Genomic DNA, 18,325 nt, shown 5'->3' with positions numbered 1-18,325 from the left:
CTTCCTTAAAAAACAAGCAAAATTAATAACAAACAAAAAATTTGATTTAATTTAAAACTTTAAATTCATAATTTAAGAACTATACAACAATTTAAAATATCTGAAATTGATACAAGAAAAAAATATTGAAATACTAATTAATCTAACATAAAACAATTTGGAAAATATATTAATGTTTGAAGGTCTTGTTGCTTTTCAATCTTAGCACACAAATAATTTAAAAGAGAATTTTTCAATTGTTACTTTTGATTTACTTCAATATTTTTGGTATTAATTATTGAAACTATTCATTAATAATCTATCATATATAAATTAATTCTTGAAATAATAGGAAATTTGAAAAAATTACTATCATCAAAATATTAAAATAACCCACTCCTTTAAGTTTCCTATATCTGTAGACTAAGTTCACAAAACTAATAATTTTTTTCATTTCTGTACAAAGCATAAATACATACCTTATTATCATCTGTAATAGTACGTTTACACCAATGCTGTGCAGGAGTGAAAATAAATGAAACATCATTATTCTCTCCAATAGTATTTTCTTCCCACCAATCTAATTCTACTACATTTTCACAGCCTACTTGCTGCATCCAAGTAAGCAAACCCAAAGGAACAAACCATCTTAATTCTGATCCAAATCTTTAAATAAATAAATAACACTAAATAATAAATTCTATTATTAATAAAAATAATATAATAATTACCTACTTTAATACAGTCATTGACAAAAAAGTTATGCACCCAAACAGAATTGTCCAATTAATGTAAAACTTGTCACATATAGGTATGTAAATGATAACAGTTGTGACCTGATTGCATGCTAGATAATGACAACAGAATGTCTTAAATTTGCTACTCTAGTATCCTATAAAAAGACTTGCAGAAGCTCAGTATTCAGAATTTTCAGTGTACTTGTTGTTTGGAGGGAGGTCTTCAAATGCCAGACATGCCTATAAGGCTCAAAGACATTACATACAATTGACTGATTTTGACAAAGACCATGTCAGCAGGCTAAGAAAAGTAGGATGACACTTTACCAAACTGTCCACCATTTAGAACATTCTGACTTGACTATGAGGAGGTTTTGAGACAGTGGATATGCAAGGGGGCAAATATACATAAGAGGCAGGCTCTGGATACCCAGAAAGAAACCAGAGATGATCATCTGATTATGAAACAAACACAAACAGATGCAACAGCATTTGTTGTCATCATCTAGAGACAGATGGAAGCTTTGCTAAAAAACTCTCTCTCTTCCTATACCATTAACAGATGACTAGCAAAAGCAAATTTGCATGCATGATGAGTGTTGCATGATTTGTCATTAGCATCCCATCATCATCAGCTCCATTTACAGTAGTGTTGTGACAGAATGGCATGGATTGCTATAGACTGGCAATGTATTGTCTTTAGCAATAAATCCTGATTCAGTTAGAGAACAGACAACAACTATGTCAGTGTATAAAGAATCACTTTGAGTGCCTCAATCTCACCTTTATTGTTGAGCAGCACACTGTCTGCACTGCTGATACATTAGTCTGAAAAGCTGTCTTGTGTGACAGTCAGTTACCTCTAGTAGTGGTGTAAGGGAAATTGATGTCAAAATGGTATGTTAATAAAATCCTGCACTCTCAGCTTGCTTTCATGGCAGGACTACAAATAACCAGTTTCCAGTATGATTATGTTTGGCTGCATACAGCTAGGATTTTCCAGAAATATCTTATCTTGTTGCCACACTTCCCAGTTTTCAGATTTGTTGCCCATTGGGTATTTGTAGGATCAAACAGGATGCCAACTTTAGCCAACTATGAGTATGAAGGATTGGAAGCAGCAGCTGCAGCATCTTTAGGCAACTCTGTCATAGGATAGTACTTCTATACCTCCATGCCTGAACATATTGCTGCATGCATTCAGGCAAGTTAAGATCCTACAAGGCACTAAATGTTCCTTTAAACTGTATCATTGTTCCTACTTCTGGTGTGTAACATTTTTGTCAATGAGTGTATGATTCTCTAAGCAATTCTGAGTAAAAAATTTTTAAAGCAATTTCTGAATAAATTACAAAGTTTAAAGAAATTTTTATTACTTAAATTCAAAAATCAAAAGCTTTCATTTTTTGTTTGCACAAAGTTTGAAAAATCTTATACATAAAAATATAATAATAAAATAAACTAATAAACTGAGATTAATTGTTATTTCAATCTATATAAAAGAAATGTTACTAATCTTACAATATTTTCTTAAGACAATATATTTATATTTTAGTACAAAACTCCTCGACACCGGAAAATAGTAACAACTACTCTTCTAACCTGTTACTGGTGCGTATTTTTTCTTCACCAAACTCATAACTCCCAAAAACAGGTCTTTACAAATGTTTATGAACTGTAATTTATGATAGGCAGGCGTTTATGAACTGTAATTTATGATAGCCGTATTGGTTACCAAATGCGCATGCCTCACTTAGATGTAAACGGGAACATGCATTTGAACATACGTATTGCGAATTTCAAAGTGATTCGAAAGACAATTCCAACAAAATTCGTATTACCTGATGAAGAACCGAAGTTTGGGGGGGGGGTTGAAAACGTTTGTAAAGACCTATTTTTGGGAGTTATGAGTTTGGTGAAGAAAGAATATGCACCGGTAACAGGTTAGAAGAGTAGTTGTTATTTATATTTTAATTATTTTATCTGGTATCATCTAATAATATAAGCCTGATTGCATGTCAGTTTATCTCCTTACATTTCTATATTCAACGGTTGACTCAACAGTGAATTTTCCATTAAGTCCTTCTGTTGAACGATCTGATGTCACGTTTTGTAGAAAAAAGAAATGTTCCGTTGAAAGGGCACTTTTCATGATGGCTGACTTAATTAAAGAGAAGGCAACGATTGTGACTGTTTTGCTAAATAATTAAAGTAACTCGCCATTATTTGAATAAATCCTTTTTATTCAAATGAACCCTTATCTGTATCATTTTCTTGTATACTGGGTCTTTCTTTAATCATTTGAATTTCTTGAATATTTATATCATTAGGAAGACTTAAAGAGGGCCAAATATTGGTCATAATCAATTTTGGACAAATTTGAGGAGGTAGTTTGTTTATGAAAAAAAGCTTAATATTTCAATATTGACCAAATTATCCAACATAATCGTGCAATTACATGTTTTATCATGTACAGATCGTTCATTAATCAGTCCGCTATTACAGCATCCACAGCAAGAGCAAATCAATAGTTTCTATAAGCAAAATTTACTTTTTCATGGAAGCTGCCATGTTAGTTTGTTGAATACTCAACAGTCTTTCAGGTTGTTGAGACCGTTGAGCTCAACGGTGAAACAGCGCTGATGTCACTAATCTCAACAGAAAACTCAATGGTCCATTTAGAAACATTGTTTTCTCACTGTTGAGTCAACCGTTGAATATAGAAATGTACAGTAAGTAATGGTATGCCTAGAACAGCCACTAGGGCATCCCTAGCTATTATTTAAATTAACAATAAATTCAGTTTTTTGCATAACAATATTAAAATAACAATAAATGCAGTTTTTTGCATTTTTGACTGTGTTTTAGTAGGGTACGCCATGAAAAATTCAGTATATTATTATTTTTATTTGTAATAGGAATTTGTTATTGATATGAATTTATTATTTATATCACAGAATGACACTGCTGCTACTAGAACGTCCACTAGGAGGCATCCCAGGCTACTAGTTACAATATAATTCAATATTTGATTCATTTTAAAAAATCAATAATTATTCAAATATACTAGTGTCCTCAGTTATATGCCTTCGTGTCGTTATCTTATGCAGATTCATGAATTGCAGAACCTGTCACCAGTATAATAAGTCCTAGTAATAAAATAAGTCCTTGTAGACAAATTACATACTAGTGTCCTAATTGAAAGTGCAAAACTCATTTTTCGAAATTTGATGTGTATACAAACATATATACTGTTTATATATATATATATATGATCATAATTAAGGCAATCCTTATTCAATGCTGTCTGGAGAGATAAGTTGTAAACACCATCTAATATGTGAAAGTAACCAATCTTGCAGAGAAATGGTCAATGCAAAACATTGCCACTGTAGTAGTTTAAGGACAAATTTTATAAATTATTCAACATCTCCCAGTACCTCTGGGCAGTGATGAAACAGATCACAGGGCTTGTTAGACTAACCTTGTCAAAGAATATTCTTGGCACTTGGTGAATACTCTTGGCACTTGGCACAATTTCTTAAGGCTTTGGAACTCTTAAAAGGCACTTGTAACACTGGTATTCATATTTAATCAACTTTATAAAACATAAAACAACTTGCTGAAATATGCTTTTCCTGTAAAGACCATCCACTAGGGGGGGTTACTGTATTATTATTATAATTAACCATCTATGAACTTCTGATCTGGACTGGAAGTTACATTATTTTAACCTTATAAATACATTATTCTATACTTATAATTGGACTGCAATTTTCAAACTGTAGGCTTACACATTTCCACAGTCATCTCATCTGTCTGCCTTTCATTAATCTTGAGAATGGAATTACATAGATGAAAATTGAGACCAAATGTGGAAAGCTTAGGGGCTGGAGGCCCCAATTAACCATCTATGAACTTCTGATCTGGACTGGAAGTTACATGATTTTTTAAATTAAAAAATGATTAAACATTGTGATGATAACACAATAAATAATTGCTTGCTAACAAATATATTTCAATTCCTCACAGATCTAAAAAATGTAGGTTAAGAATAATAGTGTTAAAATATATATATATTAAAAAGAATTTCTAACAAACTTTATTTCTGTGTATTTTTACTCTGAATTAGATTAATCTATTTTAATGCATAACAAAATTGTATTTTTATTTTCAAATTGTTTAACTAAGAAGAATTATTATATATATTTGCATACAATAATTAGAAAAAAATCTCATTCCTAAAAAATATTGCAACAAATTGTAACTTTTTTCTTTGTCAAATATACCCTTTGGAAAAAAAACAATACTAACCTAAGTAGAATATACTATTAAACTATATATGTACAGTACAGTCATTTAACAATTACTTAATAAATTAAATAATTGCTAAGAGATTAAGAATAATTGACAATTATGTTTTATTTGAATTCTTACTTTCATAAATGTTAAGTAGATTGCAACAGATCATTATGACTAAAACGGCTGCATATTCTATTTTTTCAAAATGTACCTTTAATATTATAAAAGTTTCAAGTATGAGAATATAGATTTTTATTTGGATGATGTGCATTTTGTCAATCAATAAAAGCTTTATTTAATGTTGTTTATATTTCCTAAATTAGATAATAAAACAAGAATTAATCTCTTACCTTGAATTTAATTGCACAACTGTATTTAAATCTAAATGATCATAATGGGTGTGGCTGATAACTACAGCATGAATAAGTGGCAATTCGAAAACAGAACAAGGTATATCTCTATATCTTTTTGGACCAACAACTTGACTGGGAGATGCTCTTTCACTAAATATAGGATCTGTTAAAATATTTATACTATCCAGTTGCACCAATACTGTTGCATGTCCAAGCCAAGTAACTCTAACACCATCTTCAGGAGGCACAATATAATCGGTAAATCTAGGTTTTACAATAGGCAAAACAAGATCTAATTCCTAAGATTAAAAGAAAAGAAAAGCTTGTTCAACAACAACCATTAAAAATAATTAATAAAAAATTTAAATTAAAACACGAATACTTATAAAATTATGTTAAGGTTAAATTTTTCAAATGCATCACATTTTCAATGTACTTGATTGTAATGATATTAAATTAAATAAAATTTGACTTAAGTAATTTACCAGTAATACTAAATATTGTATGTCATTAAAAATTAAATAATAAAATGTTTTTAAATACAGAAAAATTATTTCCCATTGTTTGAATTATTATTATAATTCATAAACTATTTATTTATATTATTTCATTATATTAAAAAAGTTAATAAAATATTGGATGTACAGTACAAACAGCTTTGATAACATTTTCAACAAATTTGCATTTTATATCTTTACAGCATTTCATCCATTTTTTAATAAATTATAATAATAATTATTATTATTATAATTAATTACTAAATTTACTTTTAAATATGCTTTTAAAATTATCTAATTCAATAAAACTAGAATTTCCACTAATTGTGGTCTAATTACTTTTACCACATAATGTTATCTCTTGGTTATTGTCCTCAGTATAGGCCAGTCCCAAAGTAATTACAATAAGAAAATGTAATCTTCTTTGTAACAGAAACTTTGCTTATTGTCTAAAAAGTAATTGAAAGAAATGACAGAATTTATTTTCTGCTGAAATATAAAATTGTAATTACCAATGCAAAAAGAAATTGAAAGATGTAAAGACTTTTATGTAAAAAAAAAAATTAAGATTTATTTTGGACTTGGACAAAACAATCCAAGTTCAAAAATGTTTTAAAAGTATTGAAATATAATGAAACATTTTTGACTGGATAATTCAAATGTTGCCTTATGTTTCAAAATCAGAATATATTGATGGATAAAGGTGAAATAAACCAACATCCAGCACAAAAATTTAAGACAGCTAATGCTTTTATTTTGCCTATATTTTATTGAGCATAACCAGTTTTGTATGGTTTGTTTATATATTGATGGATTAACAAAATTTTCTTTTTGGCAGAATAATTTTTTCAAAAAAGTAAACAGTAATATATTTACTTATTATAAAAAGCTTCACACCCTTTGATTATAATATATATATTTTTTCTTCTATCAATATAGCTACCAATTTGGCTATTAATGAGGACTTATCACACCACAATAAAAATATGACCAGATTAGAACTTTATTGTTTTAATTAACTCCAAAATGTACATTTCAGGTCTCTTGACTCTTCTTCAGTTGAAACAGACAATTTTCATAAACTATTAAAAATTCATGAAAATTTCTAAAATAAATTAGAATAAACAAGTAACATCAACTAAAACCCAATACATTATAAAACTACAAGCCAACCAATGCCATATGTCATCGAGCTAGAAAACGACTATAATACTAATAAATTATGAAACAAATTGGTACGAGAAGGAGGCATTAGATGCCATGTCTTAATAAATTTAATAATTATAAATAAATAACGACTAACCCATTACAAAGCTATACCTCCACCAAAGCCGAATTATCGGGCTAGAGTCGGCTATAATAAATAAATAATTAATATGACAATTTGGCACTAGAGCTTGGCGTTAGGCGCCATCTCTTACTAAACTTAATAATTATAATTAAATTAAATAAATAACTTTAATAATTTGGAACTGGAGGAAAAGAAATCGGCCCGAAGCGGGACTCAAACCCGCAACTTCTGCTATCCGTGCAGACACGTTACCAGTTACGCTACCCGGACCTTCGGTCCGATCTCCTCCTCCAGTATATATAAGCTAACACGACGACCATCGACGGCCTTGGGAGGACATGGGCACTTGATGTGTCCCCAGCTGGCATTGTAATGGCCGTCGATGGTCGTCGTGTTAGCTTATATATACTGGAGGAGGAGATCGGACCGAAGGTCCGGGTAGCGTAACTGGTAACGTGTCTGCACGGATAGCAGAAGTTGCGGGTTCGAGTCCCGCTTCGGGCCGATTTCCTTTCCTCCAGTTCCAAATTATTAAAGTTATTTATTTAATTTAATTATAATTATTAAGTTTAGTAAGAGATGGCGCCTAACGCCAAGCTCTAGTGCCAAATTGTCATATTAATTATTTATTTATTATAGCCGACTCTAGCCCGATAATTCGGCTTTGGTGGATGTATAGCTTAATAATTATAATTTTTAATTAAATAATTTAAATCTACTGGAAGAAAAGAATCGGTCCAATGCAGGACTTGAACCTGCAACTCCTGCTTACTGTGAGGATGTGTTGCCAATTACGCTACCTGGACCTCTGGTCTTATCTTGTCTTCCAGTATATATAACATTATGTTATAACCATCGTCGGTCATTACAGTGCTGGCTTAATTTATTAGTATTATAGCCGTTATCTAGCCTGATGACATACAGCATTGGTTGGCTTGTAGTTTTATAATGAATCAGGTTTTAGTGATGTTGTTTGTTCATATATGCCTTGCCAGGGTTTGGCCAGTGATAGCTGGTTGAGTGCCTTAGGAGTGTGTTTACAGAATGTGGGAGTTTGATGTGTCCTCAGCCAACATACTCTAGAAAAAAAACAACATTCAATAAAAGACATTCAAAATCATGCTACCTGTCACTAATCTCTCAAAGAAATCACAGAATTTTGATTGTGTATGTCCAGCGATTGACAACACATTTCACATCTTCCTTATTAATTAAATGTCAAGTCATGCACACTTTCTTCACTTTCAGATCTTCCTTAACATTAATGTGAATCATTACTCAACTTGAACCTGTTTCAAACTGCTGATATTCTATTGTGATTCATCAGTTAAGCCATAATGTTGTCAGGCATATTATTATTTAATTCTAACTTGTTCTTGGGCAACCAGAACTGATTTGTTTATCAGAAGATTCCTGTCCATTTTTTGAATGCTTCAAACTATCTGTACATGAATGAATGGCTGGAAGCATTTTGCCAAAAATATGCTGCAATTGATGAATATCAGCTGCAGCTGTGCATTTTTTGAACAAACCAATATTGACCATGGTAGTCACCCGCCATTCTGTCTGCCTGATGCTTAAACAACACTGAAAAAGTCCTCCATATGTTGTAATATGACAGTCAATGAAACTATTGCACATACACTTAGGAATGAATGTAGTATCATATGACATTGTCTTATTTCTCATGTAATGCTTTTTGTTGGAAAAAGTATCCAGGTCTCATTCATTTCTAAATGTGACTTGTGGTGTTACAACACCATGTTGATTAGTATTTATTTTTTTGTGTTTGTAACGGTTATGTTCCACGGTAGGGGGAGCCACTGTGGAGGTGTATTTAAGGTGTTCCCCCTTTGTTCTCATCACTTTTGGGTTGTGCGATTCGTCAGGAGAGCAGTGGACAGGCAAGTCAAAAGGGAAGTGTGTAGAACTTTATTTATATTATTTTTTTATCTGTTTGCATCGACATTTTGGAAGTGACCTTTCACTTACAAACTACATCAGGACTGTTGTATTAGTCGGATTGTACCGGGTGCAGTGATTAGTTTTGTGTTTAACCAGGAAGATCGATAGAATTTTGTTGTAAAAAAAAAATTACATCAAGAAAACCTTGTAATTTTGCCTTCACGCGTTTAGTATTGTAGTTTAGCCGTTTTTTTTTGTTATAAAGCAAATTGCCCTTAGTCTTGGACTACCGGGAATTTACATTGGCGTCTGCGACAGGATCGAATTGTGTTAAGGTGGTTCTTACCTCGTACTGTCAATATTTTTGTTTTGTGGCGTTAAATTTTTGGATAATAATGGAAGAAACTGGAGGTGCGACTTCAAGTAACGGCAATGTTGATACGAGTATTGTACCAGTCGTTACGGGATTTATGGGTATGATCCCTTGCTTCTCCAATTCCCCTGGGGACACCTTGAACATTCAGAGATTCTTTCAGACCATCGAAAGTGTAGCCGAATTAGCAGGATGGGAAGAAAAGGTAAAACTAACCGTCTTACAAGCGAGATTAAAAGGTGAGCCTTTATCCGTATTCTTCGATTTAAAGGAACAAGGGCAATCAACTTTTGTTACGGTTAAAGAAGGGTTAATCAAATGCTTCGATAGGCAGAAAGACTTCTCGGATCCATTTGAGCAGGTCCTAACTATAACACAAAAGGGAAGCGAGCGTGTTTGTGAATATGCCATTAGATTAAAAACTCTATTCGCTCGTGCTGTGGCTCGTAATTCAAATTTGGTCACTTTACGGGACAATACTGTCAGAGATTGCTTTGGAAAGGGACTAAACGCATCAATTCGTAGACAAGTTCTACAGAGGAAACCAAGCACCCTTGATCAATGTATAGAGATAGCTGAGGAAGAGGAGGAGGTTGTGAGGATGTGCAGCCAAAAGGGGAATAACCATGTCTTTATGAATTACGAACGTGAACCAGATAAAAAAAAAGGGGAACTCGAACAAAACGATCGCTTAAACAAAATGGAAAAACAAATTCAGACCCTTTGCGAGTCGATTGCATCATTATCGGAATTTGTTAAGAAAAATAATAATTATGAAAATAGGACGCGGGAACGTAAATGCTTTGCATGTGGGAAGGTTGGACATTTAGCAAAATGGTGCAAGAATAATAAGGATTTAAACTAAATGAAGATCACGTGGACGGCCAACCAAGTGATCGTTATGTTGTCTTAAATTTGGCCAATAATTCTGAACTATCTAAGAGTAATGTTCCAACGATCAAGGGACGAATTGGTATGTTAGGTGTAGATTGCCTAATTGACACTGGTGCTGAAAGATCCATAATTAATAGCAGCCTAACGAGGAGATTGAAGCAAAGGAACAACCATTGGGTAATTAGCATGGATACCACTATGAGGGGTATAACCGGCACACAGTTGCAGAGTAGTGAGGCCGTGATTATTCAATGCCACTTCAATGATCATGACTGTATCAAGTTGGAAGTGCCCAGTTTGGCTTTCCCAAAAGGTTTAAATTATGATATCATCCTTGGCATGGATTTCTTATGTCATCATAGGGCCCTTATTACTAACATAGACTTTAGCAATTATGATCATGATTACCAAAGGCACGAGACTGTCACCCTGACCATAAACACTAGCGAGAGTAATGTTAAAAGCAACATTGACCTGAGTCACGTGGAAGAAGGTACTAAGGCGGAAGTAGTAAGGATCTTAGAAAGTTATCCAAATTGCTTTGTAGATAATGTCTCTGAATTAACTGGCACTACGAAGTTCAGTCATAAGGTTGAGATTGAGTCGGGGAAGGTCATTAACGTCAGACAGTATCGGATACCACATGTGCATCTACCGGCATTAAAAAAGAAAATTAATGAGTTTCTTAGAGCAGGCATTTGCGAAGAAAGCAATTCCGAATGGAACTCCCCAATATATATAGTCCCAAAGAGTTCCGGTGAGATAAGGATGACCCTCGATTTGAGAAAGGTCAATGAGATCACCAGACCACAAGAGTTCCCGATGGCTCGTATAGATGATATACTATCTCAGTTTTTTGGAAGTAAATACTTTTCCGTTTTGGACTTGAAATCGGGATACTTTCAAATACCATTAGATAAATCGATCCGCCACATTTTTGCCTTCTCTACCCCATGGGGGAAATTTCAGCTGTGCAGGATGCCCCAAGGTGGAAAAAATAGTGGTCGGTATTTTCAATATATTATGACAAAGATATTAGCGAGATTTATCGGCATTAGTTGTTTCGTTTTTCAGGACGATGTTGTTCTGTTTTCTCCCACATTAGAAGAACACTTAATCTTACTCAAGGACGTTCTTAAATTAATCCACGAAGCTGATTTGAAATTGAATCCAAAAAAATGTAAGATCTTAGCTAAAGAAATTTGTTATCTAGGGCATGTAATTGACCCCAGAGGAATCAGGCCTGATCCTGAGAATATCAATCCGATCAAGACAATGGACCCTCCTAAAAACACTAAAGGTGTACGTAGCTTCCTCGGATCTGTGGGATTCTTTAGGGAGTTTATTCCCAATTTCTATGAAATGGCAGCTCCTCTAATCGACTTAACAAAGAGGAACAAAAAGTTTTGTTGGAATGAAAGTTGCCGAAGTAGCTTCGAAGGCTTGAAGGAGGCCTTATCCAAACCTCCACTCCTATCCCATCCTGACTTCACCCACCCTTTTTACATTCACACTGATGCGTCTGATAAGGCTGCCGCCGCTGTGTTAGAACAGAAGAGAGGAATGAGCTTTGTTCCCATAGGCTATTTTAGTAAGAAGTTCCAAGGCGCCGAGTTAAAATATTCAACGATAGAGAAGGAATGTCTAGCAATCGTCCTTGCCCTTAGGCATTTTAAATATCTAATCCTTGGTCAAAAGGTTGTCATTCTTTCTGACCATAAACCCTTGGTTTTTCTTAACAACTTAAATAATGGAAACAAGCGTTTGATGAGGTGGGCCATGGAAGTAAGCGATTTCGACGTCGAAGTAAGACATATTAAAGGGAGTGAGAATAAAGTGGCTGACCTGCTGTCCCGTGTTTCTAGACGTAAGGAATGCAATAACATCAACGTAGTTAGGTGGGAATTTCCTGACAGAGATGATATCATTAGATCACAAGACGACGACGACTATTTTGGTCCTATCAAACGTGACTTGGTGAGAAAGGATAAGGGAGACTTCACTCAACAGCGGAAAGCCCTGGGGTTTGAATTGGTAAACAATTGCTTGTTTCGTGTTGTTCATAATAGTACCCGTGACCAACAAGTGAACCTGGTGTGTGTAGGAAAGGGGCTTACCAATGATATTATAAGGGCTTTTCACCAGAATAACCTCATTGGTCATAGAGGTATTAACAAAACGATCAAAATGATTGAAAGGCATTACTATATATTAAACCTAAGACGAAAGGTAGCAGACGTGATACAAAATTGTCAAACCTGCCAACGTTATAACATGCATAAGGGTCAGGCTCCTTATCAACCCAATGAGACTGCTACTTCTCCCTTTTTGAAGGTAGCGCTAGACATTGTAGGTCCACTGAACTGCACAAAAAAAGGAAACAAATTCTTGCTAGTGATGATTGATATTTTCACTAGATTCGTAGAAGTATGCCCGCTAAAGGACCAAACTGCCTTGACTGTGAGTGACGCAGTATTCGATAAAATTATGTGTAGGTATGGAGTTCCTAACACTATAATATCCGACAGGGGTACGAATTTCACATCCTCTCTATTCTCGGATGTTTGTAAGTGGTTAAAAATTAATAGAAATATCACCACTGCATACCGGCCTTGTGCTAATGGTGTATGCGAGAGGGTGAATAAGTCGATAATCGAAATCATATCAAAAACCTCTGAACATAACGGTGCTGATTGGGACGAGTTAGTATATCCCGCTGCCTATGCTTATAACTCTTCTCCTCACTCTGCTGTCGACGATTCTCCCGCATTTCTCCTTTACGGTTTTGACCCCCGTCTTCCTGACATTAATTATGAAGATGTAAATAGAGATCTTGACGACCATAGAGAATACCTAATGTCCAAATTACGAGTTTTGAGAGAAAATGCATCGAAGTTTTCAGAAGATTTTAATAAGAAAAGTAGGAGCTATAGAAATCGTAACCGGAAATGTAGAACATTTATGGTTAGTCAGCGCGTTTGGTTACTAAATAAGGGCGTGAAGCGTAACAAGTTTGGAGCAAAGTATAAAGGGCCCTTCAGAATAGTTTCCGTCCGGGGTCCGACTACTTATGAAATAGAAGGTTGTAATCACAAAGATAAAGACACCGTTCATGTTGACCGATTAAAACTGTGTTACGGGTACCCACAGAGTAATAACAGAAATTTGAACCATAGTAAAAATAGACAAAATAATATCTTCGAGGAGGACGACCTCGAGGATGGAAGTGAACTGCCTGACATTCCCGTAATTCGAAGAACAGGTGAATGGGAAGCAAAAAGTTTAACAGCAAATCAATGCTCTAATAACCCTAGTGAAACTCTTACTAAAACTGAGGCGAGACCATATAACCTAAGAGAAAGAAAAATTGACTTTTGGCGTCTTCATAATGGTAAATGATTCTTCTGGGGGAGATATGTGGTGTTACAACACCATGTTGATTAGTATTTATTTTTTTGTGTTTGTAACGGTTATGTTCCACGGTAGGGGGAGCCACTGTGGAGGTGTATTTAAGGTGTTCCCCCTTTGTTCTCATCACTTTTGGGTTGTGCGATTCGTCAGGAGAGCAGTGGACAGGCAAGTCAAAAGGGAAGTGTGTAGAACTTTATTTATATTATTTTTTTATCCGTTTGCATCGACATTTTGGAAGTGACCTTTCACTTACGAACTACATCAGGACTGTTGTATTAGTCGGATTGTACCGGGTGCAGTGATTAGTTTTGTGTTTAACCAGGAAGATCGATAGAATTTTGTTGTAAAAAAAAAATTACATCAAGAAAACCTTGTAATTTTGCCTTCACGCGTTTAGTATTGTAGTTTAGCCGTTTTTTTTTTGTTATAAAGCAAATTGCCCTTAGTCTTGGACTACCGGGAATTTACAGACTATATAATCAATAAATGGTAAAAACTAAAAAACAAAGAAAATGGTTTACTTTGTACATATGATCAAAAGAATAACCTTATAAATTTATAATACAGTAGCTGCTCATTATATTGCACCTCATTATATCATGGATTCAGATATATCATGCTTTTTTTGGTTCCACAAATTTTAAAAGCACTTGAGTCAATAAATTTTAGAAATCAATTGCCATTGAATTTCTTTGCCAATGAAATGCAGTATTTTATTCCTATCATTATCCTTGAAACTATCATTGCAGGTGAAACAATAAATTCGTCAAGATCTAAATAAGCAAAACAAGTGGACAGATCAACTATCATTTATGTTTCCTTTTGATATTAAAAGCTGTTTATTTATTGGTTTTAAGTACTGTATCCTCATTTACAAGTTTCTGTGAATTCAAATTTTCACACCCTTATGTGAATTGATACAATATTGTCAATTCACATAAAATGCACTAAAACACCTAATATCCAGCAGAGAAATTTGGAGATGCTAACATTTTCACCCAAGTTGAACAGGCATCATCAGGCAAACTAATCCCCCAACTGCTGAAACAACAGGGGACTGCTGTATGTGTGAAGAGGAGAGGTGATGTAAGAAGAAAGGGGAAGGGAAAGGATAGTAAAATTTATAGTTCAAAAAAAGACTTCTATGTTATGGGGAAGAAATCAACATTGCAAAAATTAATAGCAGTGTTATTGTGAGTGGTTTTATAAATTTCCACCTGTTCAAGATGTTTGAGAAAGGGTTGCCAGAAAGAGCTATGTGTGCATGGTCAAAGTCCACATTGATGTCTAGGTCAGAGATGAAAATAGCCAATGTAGTGTTGGCCAATCTTTCATGATGGAAGTCTGATGTTCCATGAAGCAGGTGTACATTGGGCACCTATGTAATGGGTACATTGTAGCACCTATGTATTCTAAGTAGCAGCTGGATCTATGATCAATGATGGGGATAGTGTAGATGCCTGGTTGGAGGTGAATGTCTGGACGATCTTTATTGTTGCAAAGAAGGGAAGAAATCGAGGGACTTCTATAGAAGACTAAACAAGTTATTTTTCTTGGATATTTCCTTGTATAGGGGAGCTAGTTTCCTGTTGTACGTGACAGTCCTATAAACTGTATCCTGGGTGCAATTTTTTTGGCAAGATGAAAGTGGCAGAGGAAAGATGATGTATAAAACCTTTACTAGTCTGTGGAGAGTAGCTATGCAGAGTTGCAAATTGGGTGATCTTTAGGAGCTCTGCATCTCTGTCATATGTGTCCGACAAATGTGTGAAAGCCCTATGAATTAAAGCATTAAACCATCTTGAAGTGAACAGATAGTGGGAAAGGGGTAGGTAGGGATGTACAGCAATCCCCCATTGTTTCAGCAGCTGGGGGATTAGTTTGTCTGATGATGCACACAAGTGAAAATGTTAGCACCTCCAAACTTCTCTGTTGGATATTAGATATTTTAGTGGCTTTAGTTCAAGTATACCAAGTTTTTGAGTGGTAGAATTCACATAAAGGTGTGAAATTTCAAATTCATTGTGGAATATGTAAGGAACACTTTCTTTATTTCTGAACCAAAAGTTCTAAAATTTTTATATAGTAGTACTTTATTTTGCTTTTAAAAGAATTTTTACTGTTTGTAATTTTAAGTTTTCTTGTTCTATTATATGTTCAATATTTATTTTTTAAATTTTCAATTACTGTATGTATAATTTTTATTGAAAAATATAAATTACACAAATTTTTAATAAGTGATTTATTGTGAAATATATTACTGTATAATAAAATTGGACTGATATTTTGTTTTTATATCGACAGCATTTGTCTTTGAATGTCATTATTCATGAAACAATAATGCTAAATTTGCATTCCTGGCATCAATGTTTACGTAAATTTCATTTAATATAATATAACCACGATTCAGTATTGAAAAAATAAGCTTATTTTATATCAGAAACACTTGCTGATGAAAGAATAGAGAATAGAAATTCCACAGCATGTATTATCTGTTTAACATAAGCCAAGAATTTTTAGTACTTCTGAATCTTCACAAAGCTGGTTATAATAGATATGATATACCTCAACACAAAAAACAGACCACTGCCCTAGCAATATATGCTTCTGAAATGGACATAGAAGCTGAACTGCAGCAAGCCAGTCTCATTAGATGCTCTCTTCGCACGGATCAAATCAAAACTTTAGAGGCTCTGGAAATTTTTAAAGCTGAACTAAAGGAGGAATGTATCAATTTTAAGGAAGCGAATATCTCACATGCCTGACAATCCTTTTTCAACAATCCCGGCAACATTAAAAAATAGGAAATCAACTCATTCATATATGATTTTAAAATGTATTTGTTAATTTTTGTGTTAATTTTTATTTTAGTTTTAACATTAATGTTAACACCTAGATGTGATTTTTGCTGTATATGTGTTATAAGGCTTTACCTTTCTGACAATTTTAAAATATTTAAATTCGAATGTCCTGCATTCAAATTCTTTTGAACATTAATGACCTGAAGCAGATCCTAATTGGATCAAAAACATTTGTCTCAACATATTTGTATTAAATATATTAACCTGCCAAGCACTAAACTGCGCAGTCAACAGAACCGCCAACAGGCCTCCACATGTCCTTCATTTCAATGGATATCATAAGGGCATTTGACAACGTCTGGTGGCCATCCATAGTGGGTGAATTACGGAAGGCAAACTTGTCAACGCTCTCTTCTTGCTTGCCACGAGCTTCCTGAGTGACCAAGGTCAAGTATCATACAACAAGTGCAACATTTGTCAGGAGTTGTCCCCAATGGTCATGCATAGGGCCCCTCATTTGGAAAATTTTAAGTAAAATTGTTGTCTTATATAAAGGAATTAAACAACAATAATAACAATGCATTTTTAATTAAACTATTTATTTTAAAATTTTAATTAGACTTTTTTCTCTTTTAATACATAGGCCGCATTTCTTTATGCAGCAGGAGTGTAGCGAAAATGACCTCACAAGCAGCTATCGCTACACGTCGCTGCATCATAGTTTAGAAATGCTTTTCGCTCGAGCTAAACATGGATGCTGTAATCTATCCTTTAATTTCAGTTACAGCCAAAAGTAGCACTTTAGTTAAAGAACTACAATATTTAAATAAAGAGATATAAAGAATTGTGCATTTTTCTTTCCAAAAATGTGAACAAAGTAAAGATATAGGAGATGTATAATTATATTTAAAATATAGTATTTTCTTATTCTTTAGACAACTATCAGAGTCATTTTATAAAATTTAATCCTTAATGTTTCCATAATATTTTTATCAATGGTCACTTCAACTTTTTTATTTTCGCAGCATAATATCGTATTATACACACACGCGTCCATTTTGCTTTACATGTATAGCGGATGTAAAAGCTGCTTTATCTTTGCTGCAGCAACCTCTTACAGCAAACATTTAGAAATGGTTCGCTACATTGCAGTGCTGCATTTCGAAATGGGTTTCAGAGTGTTCGCTGTAAAGCGCTTCTCAACCGCTAAATAAAGAAACGCGGCCATAATGTTGATCATTATGGCTGTGTTCAAAAGTTTGGAACTTTTGTTCCAAACTTTTGAACACAGCCAGAAATTTTTCTGATAACTTTATAGTTTTTTTAATATAAATATAATTTTTTTTTAATTTCGTGGAGTTTGTCTTGAAAATTTATATGTAAAAACAATTTTGCATTTTCCAACATTTTGAACTGTTTTATTTTGGATTACTGTTGTTTTTAACAATTATTCTTTCCACCACATACTACATGTGTAGTAGATTATGTGTTCCAGAACCATCTTGTAGATGATCCAGAATGCCTCTCTGCTAAGGCTATAGTCCTGTCTAGTCAGTCTCGATAGTGTTGCTATTGTGAAGTTTGTTCTGGTTTGAATATTCCTCAGATGAAGCATCCAACATAGTGTCTGATCAATGACAATATCAAGGTACTTCAGCTCGTTATCACCCTTTGGATAGGGTTCCTGATATGGTAAATTGGCCCACATGCCAACACTCCCACCTGGACCACTCAGGGCTCTGACTTCTCAGAGCTGAAGGACAGTTTGTATAACTCTCCCCA

General features: G+C 33.9%; 1 protein-coding gene across 2 annotated transcripts in view; it reads right to left on the bottom strand.

The window, feature by feature from the left end:
* LOC136980651 (N-acyl-phosphatidylethanolamine-hydrolyzing phospholipase D-like) overlaps positions 1–18,325 on the bottom strand; it is a 71,313-nt gene that overhangs the window by 18,983 nt on the left and 34,005 nt on the right. For both annotated transcript variants that reach the window (XM_067276793.1, XM_067276803.1), the window contains 2 exons: positions 5,369–5,670; positions 459–645 (listed from right to left, as the gene is read on the bottom strand). In XM_067276793.1, coding sequence (XP_067132894.1) covers positions 459–645; positions 5,369–5,670 — 489 coding nt within the window. The remainder of the gene's footprint in view (positions 1–458; positions 646–5,368; positions 5,671–18,325) is intronic.

This window comes from Centruroides vittatus, unplaced genomic scaffold, assembly GCF_030686945.1.
Source record: "Centruroides vittatus isolate TY-2023 unplaced genomic scaffold, ASM3068694v2 contig_1159, whole genome shotgun sequence".
NCBI classification, from domain to species: domain Eukaryota; kingdom Metazoa; phylum Arthropoda; class Arachnida; order Scorpiones; family Buthidae; genus Centruroides; species Centruroides vittatus.
The sequence above is the reverse complement of the archived record's forward strand: the minus strand, read 5'-3'. Positions and strand labels throughout refer to the sequence as shown.